This window comes from Poecilia mexicana, unplaced genomic scaffold (genome assembly GCF_051168715.1).
Source record: "Poecilia mexicana isolate PSO_F unplaced genomic scaffold, ASM5116871v1 scaffold_15, whole genome shotgun sequence".
NCBI classification, from domain to species: Eukaryota; Metazoa; Chordata; class Actinopteri; order Cyprinodontiformes; family Poeciliidae; genus Poecilia; species Poecilia mexicana.
Window position 1 is genome coordinate 5,340,184 of NW_028263384.1, and position 12,987 is coordinate 5,353,170.

A 12,987-nucleotide genomic window follows, 5' to 3' on the forward strand; every position below is an offset into this window, starting at 1 on the left:
ATTTAATGTCATACATAAGTGCAAATATTGCACAATTCCTTGCAAATATTTCTAAACTAGCATCACAAAATTTGTGACTTTCAAAGCAAAAAAACAAAAACAAAACAAAAACAAACCAAAAAAATCACAAAAAGAACTGGGAAATCCTGGATAGATCAATGTGAAAAGATGTTCAATATTATTTCAGTCTAAGAAGTATTTATTGAATACAGATACGGCTATTTATTAATATTTCAACAGTTTTACAGGTTTTTTCAGAACATTCTGCCACAAGTAGCTATCTAGGAACATTCATGATCTTGATGTGGCACGAAACAAAACTGAGTTCGACTCCACTGCTTTAAGTAATTTTAATTCTGTTATCACAAAAATAAAAAAACAGCATCGTCAAAGTTTGGTTTGGTTCCTAAACATCATCAGTGAATTTTAGCCACAATACAGCTAAAACCCAAATATAAGAATCTGGTCCAAATGCGAGTTTTTGAATGAGTGCGTATTAATCTATGGGTTTTCTGTCAGTTCCTCTATAATCAAAACGATCACTGAGAACCAGAAGTGGAGTTGTGAATGTCATTTACACAAAACAATGTATGGAAATCTGAATTTAACTCTGTGATGGCTTACTAAGGAGTAAAGATCGGAACTTAAAGGTTTTGCCACACTTATTATGAGTAGAAAAATGATAAAAGCCCGTTCCGTTTACAGACATTTCCACAGAAACGGGTGTCTGTCTCACCAGAGCCTGGGAGACGTTGCCTCCAGTTGCTAGGGACTTGAAGTGTCGGCTGTTGTAGACCAGCTGCACCTGCTCCAGGTCCAGCGTCTCCAAGACGTCCTGGGTGGGCCGGTCCACCACGTGCAGCTTCTCATGGCTGTCCAGCAGCACCAGGCTGCAACTGTTGATCCACTGCAGACACAGCAACAGCAGCACACAGACCCCATTAAGTTTTCCCAGCTGGCGCCGCACGTCGTTCACCCAACACTAAAAATGAAGCACTTTGCTCGCATTTAGGAATGCACAAAAAAGAACCTTCAAGGTAGCAACTGAATATTATTTTATCAATCAAATCAAATCAGTTTTATCTGTATACTGCGAAAATACATCAGTTTTTTGGCTCCAGCTTTTTTATCATTCCATGATTCATGTAAAATTAATAGATCATCACATATTTATGAGCTATCGCATAACTGTGAGTTTATTGCGAATTTTCTGCAAAAAATGGCAGAAACAGCGGGTTGAAGTGACGCTACCTCCCACCTGCAGCTGACAGTATTTTTCAATTCTATGCTGCTGCCTGGGCCTTACTTGATGTCAAGCCACAGTCTGTGATCGATTATTGCAAGTAACAAAAAGTCACATTTAAAGTCATACATAAGCGCAAAAATTACAAATGTTTCTAGCAAATATTTCTAAATTAGCACCACAAAATCACCAAAACAATGTGAAATCCTGAAGAGACTGATCGATGTGAAAAACTGTTTAATATTAGTTTATTTTAATTAGAACTTGTCAAATGGGGAGAGAGTTTTAACAGTTTATCAGTTTTATCAATAGATTCTGAGAACATTGGTGGTCTTAATGTGGCCCAACATGAAAACAAGTTTAACACCCTGATTCAGAACAGCGCTTGTCTTTTCTGCTCTGGGGTTTTTTGGCTAAGCTGAGGTCAGAGCTTACGTTCAGGCTGATGATGTCACAACTCAGCTGCAGCTGCCTCTGCTTGATCACATGGATGGTGCCCGTCTCCTCCTTCTTCACCTGGATAAATCAGACCAGTTTAACCTTCACAGAGACCACCCAAAAGAGCAATTCATACAATGGTTGGTTTATGGAAGAGACTTGGACTAGGACTAAAAGATGCATCGGTTCCAAAGGTTTACTGGCAAATCTCATCAAATAATCTAACTGGAACTGTAAATTGAGATTAGAATCAGATGATGGAGAAGATGGAGCTGAGCAGATACCAGCAGGAAGTGGACTGAGTCTCCTTTACAAAAGGCCAGCATGGGGTTGACCGTCTTCTGGACAGGAACAAACTGCCAGGCCAGCTGAGGTACGCTGCTGGGATCAGACTGAGGAGAGATGACGTCAAAAACAAATGTTGCTGAAACATTAAACAACCCCCCCCCCAAAAAAAAAAAAAAAAAAAAAAAACAGAACAGAACACACAAACTTTTAATGTTCAAGTTGCAGAATTAGAACTAGAATTTCCTCCCAGTAGCTAAAATGAACCCAGGTTATGCAAGTCTGATCTAAAACACTTAAGTGGGACAAAAATGAGAGGTGATTCCATCCTAACAGACTAGCAGGAGGCTAGAGGATCAGACCTTAGTGTAGGGAAGAGTCATCCACACATTCAGGCTGGGCTTGAGTCCAATGATCAGAATCTGATTGGAAGAAATCAAAAAGTAAAAACATCAGTAGTTCTAACAATCATGTGTGTACTTCTGTCTTCACAGGGACTTTGAATTGACTTCCGTTCATTTTTTTAAAATTAATTTCTATAGCCTAACCCTGAATGTAGCTCTAAATCTAACCAGTATCAACTCAATTTACACCTCAGTTCTAGACCAGACCTCTAACCCATACTAGTTTATTCCTAACCCTAACCTTAACCAAAATTTTATTCACACCTAACCTCTAAACCTAAGCCCTCCCTCTCTAAATCTCTAAATCTACATATTTTCTCTGATTGTGGTTTCCCTACAGCTCAAATATCCTCAGTCAAAGCGTGATGGATACACAGACAGTAGCTACTTCGTGGATCAACAGAAAGTCTGCCTTCTCTCAGCAGAGGGAGATAGCTTCATCTTGATGTTTTTAAAAATAAAGATGAAAACTATCAGGGGTTAAAAAACCCCTTAACTCCAACCATAATGACCCGCCTGGGTCAGGAGATAATCTCATCTGGGTTTGGACCCATGGTCTATTATCTGATGCATGAAGCATCTCTGCAGTCGTTAACGGCAGCGTTTTTCTCCTGGCTTCTGGCCTGCTGTTGTTCTGTTTCTTTCTGTGCACTGGGACAACTGGAGTCCATACCTTGGTCAGGGAAGCCATAGCTAGGAGAGAGTAGCATGTGATGGGGTGGTCTCTGAAGTCTGGAGGAGTCCGCAGCGGTTCTATACAGCACACCTCTCCTTTAGAGCCGCTGAAGAGACATCGTGAGTCGCATGAGCGCATCCCCATCACCCTCCTGGAAGAAAAAGCAATAGTATTTCTGGTCATTTATCGCATCGTTTATCAATTATCGTGATAAATTTACTAGAATGATAAAAATTTTGATTTATCACTGTCACAATAAATTTCAGTTAATTATATTTAACCCAGCAAAAAACTGTCTGCATTGTCAGGATTGTTACTTTTAGTATTTTTTTTTTCCCACCATTTTTTCATTGAGAACATCAATGATGCCTGTCACAATAACTCATTTTGCTGGACAATAAATTTTCCCAAAAGTTTTTGCAATAAACAATAACGTTGTTTTGAGATCATTTTCAATAATATAATGGTAATGGCATAATAATGCAAGAACACATTCAAAGATCAATAAACTTTAAATTCTAATGAACATTAACACTGGAACTGGAGGACATTTTAAATATTCAAAATAAAAATAAAAAAAAACAAAATAAAAGAAACAATAAATTAAATTAATTATAAAATATCTGTAAACAAAACTGTCCTTCAAAACAAGGGGTTAATTGAGACCAAAGCAGCAGACTGAAAACCTTTGTCATCTTTGGTAGAAAGAGAGAGAAACAATAAATCATGCAAATTGAAATTATTGAGCTCGTTATAATTTATCATGCAATTAATTGATTTATTGCTCATTTCAACAGGCCCAGTATGAATAAATATCAATAAATATGATTGAATACAGTTAGTGTGAGCAGTTTAGTGATTCAAATCACACTTTTTTATGTTCACAAAAAGAAGTAATAAATAGTTCTTATAGTCACTTTTATTTTTATCACAGTAATACTATAAAATATCATGATAAAACTTTAAGTGCATATCATCTGTTCCTAAGCAACAGGAATCACACACATACATTACAGAAGACTAGGTTTCTCTCAAAACACTCCTGTTTGGTGTTTTAATCCCACCGAGTCAAAAAGGTTCCACTTTAACAAACATTTCATTAGAGTGCTGTTTGGAATATTCTCTTTTTTATACAGTTTTGTTCATCACACACCATTTTAAAAAGATTGATGGAAAATGTGAGAAGCCTCTCTATAAACTGCAGGTTTTTCTGGACAGAAATCATTTGGTTTGAGATTCACTTCATTTACCTGAAGGTCAGCTCAAACACAGACCCTCCGCTGTCGTTGCACACGGCCAGAGTTGGGTCATCAGTGAACTAGAGAAGGGGGGAGGGAAGAGGTAAAAGTTAGATGACCATCATCCAGGTATAGATCCGTATGGTGACTGTGTGTCTGAGAAACAATCATCACATTTATTCTCAAACATTTAGTCTGACTCACCTCCTTCAACAATCCTCATGCTCTCCTTTCATGTTGAGTGTTATCTGTAAAACCTTTACCAAAGTGTAACTTCACTAGATGCTTAACCTTCCTCAATTAAGCTTTTTTGTTATAATTTGTTGGGAGTTCTCATAAAATTACGATTTCATTCTGGTTACATCATGACTTTATTCAAGTATTATTTGGACTCTATTGCTATATGACAACTTTCTTGTAATATTATGACTTTATTCTCATAATTTAGAAAAAAAATCTTAGCCTGGCTGTAATACTTTGTGGTAGAGTTGACCTGAATTTAAAATCCAAATGAATAGAAGCTGTAAAACAAGAATGTTTGTCAAACAAGATGGCTGCCCCAGGCATGCTGACATCACACTGGACTTTGGAGACCCAAGGAGAGCATTGGTGAAAGAAATCCACATTTCCAAAAAGAAAATCTTTGAAAACCAAAAGTTTGATGATTCCATAAAGTCGATTCATTGCGAGGAACTTCCTCTCAAGTTCCTAAGAGGAACTTGAGAGGAAGTTTCTTTCTTCAACCTTCAGCCTGTAATCATTCAGAGCGTTCTGCTGAGCGGCTCTACATCAGGATAGTTGATAAACCTTCAACAAAATGCACATATCTGGACTTTTTAATAATAAAGAAATGATTCATGAACAGGATATCTGGGACTTCCACATTTACTGTATAACTGAGCTCATCTGCATGGTGCATGATGGGAACCCATCCTAAGAGGAACTTGAGAGGAAGTTTCTTTCTTCAACCTTCAGCCTGTAATCATTCAGAGCGTTCTGCTGAGCGGCTCTCACCTTCACATGCAGTATGGCCGTCCCTGGAGGATGGGCATCAGTGATGGTCCTCAAAAGCTTTCCGTTGGCGAGATCCCACATTGTAATCTGACCATGAACAACAGTTAGGGAACAAAGAACCAGGAACAGTTCTATAAAATCATCTGTACACAGTTGGCCAGATCTGGAATCAACTGGATTCAGTGAACTTCAGCATGAACACGATGAACTGGATAACAACTGGTCCAACTCCAAAAACATTTTTGGGGAACTTCTGCACAGCTATATAAAACTGAGTTCTGTTCAATTTCTTCTTTTGCTTTGCTGTATCTAATTTCTATTCCACTACACCAAGGCTCCAGGCTACGGAATGTTGTCATTTCTTCTTAAAATTAAGCCTCCCTCTGTTGTTGTTCTCCATTGTAAATTGAATCTGGACAGACAACAGACTGCATATAAACTGATTTCCCTTCAAGAAGCCACAAATGTTTAATGTACCTGACCCTTGGCAAAGCCACATAGCAGACGTGAGCAGTCGTGGTTGATGCTAAGAGCTGAAACGGCGCCGAACTCTGCTCCGGTTGTCTTGTTGCCCAGACAGAGCCGCAGAGCCTGGTTGGTGTCTGAGGAAGAAGGTTAAAGGAATGTTTACTGGCTTTAACCCGAAAAACGTCTAGCATGACATTGTAAATGCATGTTTGACCCAGGAGCAGCTTAAGATCAAACAGCCCAGTAACACCAAATGACATGGGCACAGAGGGAGGAACAGAAAAAAATACAGCTCCAAGTGGGAAGCAAGAGATACATGCATCAAGCTAATGTGAACAAACCAAAGGCATTATGGGACAGGATGCTTCCAGCAGGCAGAAAATCAAACCGCAATAAGCATGATCATCAAACAGACATGGCCGTACCTTTTCCTGCTCAGGCCGTCATTATGTCAGCAGCATAAAGAAACATTAGTCAGCATCAACTCAATCACTACGACTGTAGTTCTATAGCTGGTGCCGTTTGTAAAGTTACATAGTAAAAAAATTAACAGCAATAATTTGGTTTAATTGGCCTGGCATAGAGGAAAAAAAATTTCAATTTTCACCATGTCACTCATGCATTTTTAAATGGTAGAGTTCCTAACTAGGTATTTAATTCACATGCTAAATATTTAAATTTCAAATTAAATTTTTACTTAGGAAGCTAAACATGTAGTTCCCAAGTAAAAGTTCAAGTCTGAGCTAAATATTTTGTTTTCAAAGTAAATATCTTGTTAATTAAATATTTAATATTTAATTTAGGGCTAAATGTTGAGTTAGATAAACTAAATATTTATTTTGCTAACTAAATATTTAGCTGGTGTATGAAATATGTAGTTTGGAACTCAAACATTTCTAAATGTATGAATGACATGGTGAAAATATGACTTAAACTGAAACTTTTTTCTATATGATTATTGATGTTAATTTTTTTTTACTGTCAAACTTTACAAACATTAGCCATTTTACAGCTAATTTCACACTTTTTACTAAAACCTTTAAATGTCTTCATCTTGACTAATTCGTAAACAAAAGAAACAGAACATGTGTACAAAAGAGCATTTGGTAACACTTTATTTGAAGGGGGGTGAATAAGACTGTCATGACACGGTCATAAACATGACATAACACCTGTCATGCACATGAATAAGCCTTCATAAATATTAATACTTATATTATAATATTATAATAATACTATATTACTATATAATAATAATATTATAATATATTAATATAAATACCAAGAAATCATTACTGTTTAAACTTTACCTTTAATAACATAAAGTTACCTAATTTTTAAAGTGCAATCAGTAATACTTTTATAACAAATTTATATCAGTAATGATTTCTTGGTTAATGTCAAGTTGTCATAAAGACATTTTGAATAATGTCAACTTTGTATTAAAAGTGTCATAATTTACCGAATGACGCTTTATGACAACAGTCATAAATATTCATGAAGGCTTATTCATGTTCATAACATGAATAAGCCTTCATGAAAGTGTCATGACAGTCTTATTCACCCCCCTTCAAATAAAGTGTTACCGAGCATTTTATTACAGTAATTTCAGCACAGTACTAAAAATGCATATTTAGTCACTGTAGAAGTGTTATCTAAAACAATATTATACTACTATATATATATAATAGTAGTATAATATATATATATATATATATATATATATATATATATATATATATATATATATATATATATAAACAACTTTCAATGTTTTCTACAGTTTTACGACATAAATGCTCGTACTAAAGCTAATGACATGGACTATAATCCAGAGTCAGTACATCAACCATGTGTATGATCAAATCACAGGGACGGTAATTCTTCCAATAAGATTCTGATTTGCTTTCACTAACAATCCAAAAGAAGGGGAGTATGAGTGCCATCTTCCTCACACACTAAGGTCGCTAATAGAAGTGCTTTGACACCAACCTAGTGGTCAAAATGTGAACTACACTGAATCGCATTGAAATTTGCAGATAAATTCAGTGAATAATCTTAACTCTGAGTTGCGTTGTGTAATAAAAATATGTATTTAGTCTTCTAAAAAATGACATATTAGAACAGACAACATGTGACAAACATTGTTAGTTATTTCTAATTTTGGGTATGAAGCCTTTTTGATACACTAAGGAATGGAGAGTGATACTAGTATATATGAACTTTAGGTACAATTGTAAATCCAACTTTTAATCAAAATTTTCCGTTAGAGTACAACAAATAATAAATAAATATTGGTTTATTTCATTTTATGAGTACATGCCCAAATACAATATTTTTTGTATTGTAAAACAGGGAATAAAAGCTTCTGGGAAATAAGAGTAAAGGAAACTTTCTGTATTTAACTGTATTGGAAACACTGCAAGATGAAAAACATTGGTTGTTCAAAAATACAAGTTGAGATTCAATTTGTAACACTCATTTCATATTACAACAAATGGGCTAGAACTCCATAAAACATGAGCTATGCAACTAAGGAACTTTGCCGTATTTAGCTGTATTTGAAATGCTGTACGATGAAAAAGCAATGTTTGTTTAGAAACATTTTTTGAGTGGTTTTTAAAGTGTTGGTTGAGCATTAACATAATCAACCAAATAACAAACATCCTGAGATTGAACAGTTTGTAGACTCTTCAAGTTCCTGGTCGCTCTAATTAGTGTCATAGCTAAACATAGCTAAATTTACACCAATGACATGCGCAATGTACAAATTTATAATCTCTAAGTACATTTATAATGTCTGGTTAACAGCTAAAGTTTAGGCTTTTAGTACAATTGGATATAAATTTGAGCATTAAGGGTTTAATCAAAGAAAGCCAAAGATGAAGAGGAAGTATTGGTTTAGTTTATCATTTAACAATACTCTGAGCAAAAATATATATCTCCACATAGAAATTTATGTTATGTAGTTGGCATCTGGTTCTGGATTTACAACACATTGCTCTCTGACGTCAACATGGAGTTTTCTCAAGTTTCACATTCCACCTTTAGCTTTTCTGATCATGGGTGGGAAGTATGAGTCTTATAAAATACAGTCAGTCAGAATAAACACTCTAATAGGGATGTCCACTGGTCCAACCCTTCATACTCTTATTAATTTTTTTCATTAGTATTATAATAGAGTTGGAAATTTTAGAACTGAGATAATTCTGTTACGAGCGACAAGAGTACAAATAAGAAGCCTCAAAATAAAGAATACATCTGGTTACAATAAAAGTGAAATCACTCATGTCTGATCTTTATCTGTACGCCTGAAACGGAGTTATAAATTATTTACAGAGTCAACATCCCTTAATGTCATTTGAAGCAAACTATGAAGGCTCAACACATTAACTCACCAAACACCAGGGCAAGACCATGAGATGTTCCTACGGCAATAACACCAGACATGGCCTGAGCAAGGGTCAACAAATACACAGATTTCAGTAAGGATCATACGCACTGACGACAACAGATGGTCTATAAATATAAAAAAATTTATTGAAATATCAAATTCTTCTGCAAATAATTGAACACATCTGAGCACTCTGAACTTCAGTATGTTCTTCTGTAAATGAGCAGCATCGGTTGCAGTACAAAACAATCAATCTATACTTACTATTGCAGTGGGCAGCCCAGCATCCACTTTGTCCTATTGAGAGACAGAAATGTTCTCGTCATGGCCAAACAAATACCAGGAATCCATCGTGATGGTGTGTTAAATTAATAACTCTGGATGTGTGCAAAACTGTTCCTTACAGCAGCAGCAACTATCTGAGCGGAGATGCCCTTCAGCAGGCTGAGGCGAAGAACCGAGCCGTGAACTGCTGCGTTCTGATCCAGAGTCCTTCTCTTTCTACAGTCGGTCACGTCGTCAAACAGAACAAACAGACACAGAGGAAAAATATAAATAAACTTATACCTGCAGAACTCTGAGGCTGGAAACATCAACATGAAGGGGAAAGGTTCCTTCTCTAGACATTTTAAGTCATTTATAATTTATTAACTGCTTGGCTTTACTCAACACTGCAGTGCCTCTCCATACCTGACGATGAATCATTTTAATGTGTGTGTGTGTTTTTTTTTAAGTCTCTTATCTGCTAGGTTACTGATTAAAACGTTTTAAAAGTAGTCTCTGTTATTTTAATTATTGCATGTCTTCAAACTTTTAACTCCAAGTACCTTTTTTTATTTAATGATAGTCTTAGTTTATCGAGCAACAACTTCAGTTTATTCGTTCTCGTCACCATTTCATCCAATAAATGATGCAAATCATCAACCATATGGAAAACAGCTTCATCTGCAATGTTGCTAATGTCCAGTGGTTCAAAATTAAAGAAACAAATCATTTACAAAACAAATACTATAAGATTTGATTGTTTTCTTTTTTGAGTTTGTCTACTTACTCAGCTAGAATTCCATTATATGTTTTAGAAAACATACAGAAACGATTGTTGCTTTGTTTTTGTGTTCTTGGTATTGTTAGGAATTTAGACATTATCTATTTCTGTACTAGTTTTTTTCTTTTGTGCATTTTTTTTCTTTCATCTTGACTTGTGTATGGATTTTTTTTAATTACTGAAGATAAACTTTCAGTTTTATATTATTAACTTATTTATAATTTATGTATTAAATAAATATATTTACATGCCAACACTAACCCCTGTATCTTCATTAATATCCATATATTTGCAATTATGCTATATAACTTCAACAACTTTGCCTGTTTATTAAGTAGTTTTTAACATTCAGTTTAAAAATATTTGCCTGAGGCCATAACTTTCCAAGTTTTCATTAAATCATCATTATTTCTATTGAATCAAATATCTAACTTAGATTATTCAATCAACAAGATGCAATTACATGCCTATGTGCTAAGCAGTCTATTCTACTGAATGGAATAATCCCAGTAATGCGGGTAACAATGTTAAATATACCATATCTGAAAGTGGCTTCAATACTTATGTTCACCACAGGTGGTAGAAGGTTTAGAAAGTTTTCAAAGTGTGTGTGTTCTTGCCGTTTGAGGTGTGCCGGGTCTCCGCTGTCAGAGCTGGCCAAGGAGGACGTGTCATAGGACTGAGCGTCCATGTTGTCCGTGTTTAAAAGGCAGGTGTCCTCCAGAACGAAAGGGTCCTCCTCCTCCTCCATCTGTAACACTCAAACCCAGGTCACACACAGGAAAGCTCAAATTCAACAAGTGCAAACCTGACCTTAACTCAGAAACACACAAGTTCCAAAGCTGGTGCCTCGGTATGAGAGCTCACACAACACGGCTCCTCTATTAACCCTTTAACAACGTTTTTACCAGCATTGCACTGAGAAGTACCTTGTATAATAAGCTAAAAAAGTGATGTTTGCTAAATGGTCCTGGTTAGTCTGTAGGAGCAGAGTGGAGGAGTTGCAGGGAAGGGCTGCTCTGTGAGGGGGAAACTAGGAAGCTTGGAAACTGCAGCTCAGAGGTGGAGCTGCATCTAGAAGGTGGAGCTAGATCCAACCAGGCATTTTGCACAGCTCAGTGGTTGCCACAGAAACTAAAGTTTAGACATGCATGAAAAAATCACGACAACACTCCGGGTTATGTTTTTAATGATTGAGTAACATTATAACATGATGTAGAACTCAAACAAAGTCAATTTCACATAATACTGTCCCTTTAAATGTGACTGAAAGCAGACAAAGGAAAGATTTGTAACTGACCTGACTGAGGATGCTCTCCAGTGTGGGGGGGGTGTCCACCTGGGGAATGTCAAACTCCTTATCGTCAATCTATGAAAAGATATTCAACATACAAAATCAAAAATAGGGGATCAGGAAGCAGTTTTTCTGCTGTACAGAACATACAACATAGAAATATATTGAAATATCTGATATGAAAGATGGAAGTTTTGAACTCTCCCACAATTCCTCATGTTACAGGGTATGTATTCTATTGGGGGGTTTGTGTGATAGGCCAACACACCGTCAGAATGTTGAGTGGAAGGAGAAACCACACATTTTTCTATAAATAAGAAAGGGTGTCTGTGAGCAGCAGGTTTCAGGTTTTCCATAGATTCTTAACTGGTCTGTACTTTGACTTGGCCATGCTATCACATAAACATGCTTTGATCCAAACATCCCATAATATCTCTGGCTGTTGTTCAAGGCGGCCCTCCAGCTGGAAGCTGAACCTCTACAGTCTCAGGCCTGCTTCAATTTTTAACAGGTTTTCCTCCAGGACTGTTCTAGATTTAGCTCTATCAACACCCACTCCCACAACATGATGATGCCACCACCATGGTCCACCATGGGGATGGTGTGTTCAGGGTATGTGGTATTAATTTGTTCTAACACTACAGAATTCTGTATGTGGTGTCTCACGCCAACTCTTTGCAAGTTAAATTATTTGCATTATTTGCACTTCTGGTTTGTATTTGGACCGAATTCTATCCAAACTGGACCATAAAATCGTTTAGGTCCCCGACTTTGTGCTAAACTGTTTTTCCTTCAGTAAGCAAGAGTCCAAAGTGAGAAAGAACGACAGACGAAAGAAGGAAATATTTGTTCCAACTTTCTGCACTCACTGAAGCAACGGAGCTTCCTTATTATTTTAATATTATTATACATTCCCTATGGCTGGACTGCACAGTGGTGCAGTTTCTAGGACTGTTCAATATAATCAATATATAAAATCAACACAGGACCGGTTTATTCTTTGCTCTCTTCTATCAAACCCCATGTAGAGAGATAAATGGCATTCTTCGGGTTTTGTGTTCCTAATTAAAGAGGACAGGAAGAGGTTTCCTCACCGACTCTACTTCCATCAGGTTGAGCTGGGAAGAAGCGGATAAAAGGCTCCTGCTGTCTGGAGACTGCGACATTTCTCTGTTTACATTCACAGACGAGCATCCAGGAAGTCCTCTGTAAGTATTTTCTTCTTCTACGGCACAGGATGCTGCCGATTATGTTCGAAGTGCGCGCATGACAAACTCATTTACTGGTACATTACCGCCATCTAGTGGATTGGTCAGTGTGACACTTTTTGGGAAGTAAAAAACAGTCTTCTTTTGGGACAGCGAACCAGAACATTTTTCCATTTCATGATTAGAGAATATTCTTGAGAATTATGCTCCGCTTTCATGTCCTGCAAAACTTCTTAATCTATTCTCCCTTTCAGTTCCAGACAGAAAGTCAATTTCAAAG

The 12,987-nt window shown here is 36.6% G+C and overlaps 1 protein-coding gene across 1 annotated transcript in view; it reads right to left on the reverse strand.

Annotated features, from left to right (window-relative positions):
• The window catches only part of vps8 (VPS8 subunit of CORVET complex), a 35,625-nt gene extending 22,898 nt beyond the window's left edge, over positions 1-12,727 (reverse strand). The window contains exons 1-14 of the mRNA XM_014991103.2: positions 12,594-12,727; positions 11,506-11,574; positions 10,826-10,956; positions 9,565-9,661; positions 9,425-9,457; positions 9,165-9,219; positions 5,776-5,900; positions 5,299-5,385; positions 4,297-4,364; positions 3,044-3,197; positions 2,329-2,388; positions 1,966-2,073; positions 1,679-1,759; positions 737-907 (exon numbers count right to left, since the gene is read on the reverse strand). Coding sequence (XP_014846589.2) covers positions 737-907; positions 1,679-1,759; positions 1,966-2,073; positions 2,329-2,388; positions 3,044-3,197; positions 4,297-4,364; positions 5,299-5,385; positions 5,776-5,900; positions 9,165-9,219; positions 9,425-9,457; positions 9,565-9,661; positions 10,826-10,956; positions 11,506-11,574; positions 12,594-12,665 — 1,311 coding nt within the window. The 5' untranslated portion in view covers positions 12,666-12,727. The remainder of the gene's footprint in view (positions 1-736; positions 908-1,678; positions 1,760-1,965; positions 2,074-2,328; positions 2,389-3,043; positions 3,198-4,296; positions 4,365-5,298; positions 5,386-5,775; positions 5,901-9,164; positions 9,220-9,424; positions 9,458-9,564; positions 9,662-10,825; positions 10,957-11,505; positions 11,575-12,593) is intronic.
• Between the last annotated feature and the right edge of the window lie 260 nt (positions 12,728-12,987).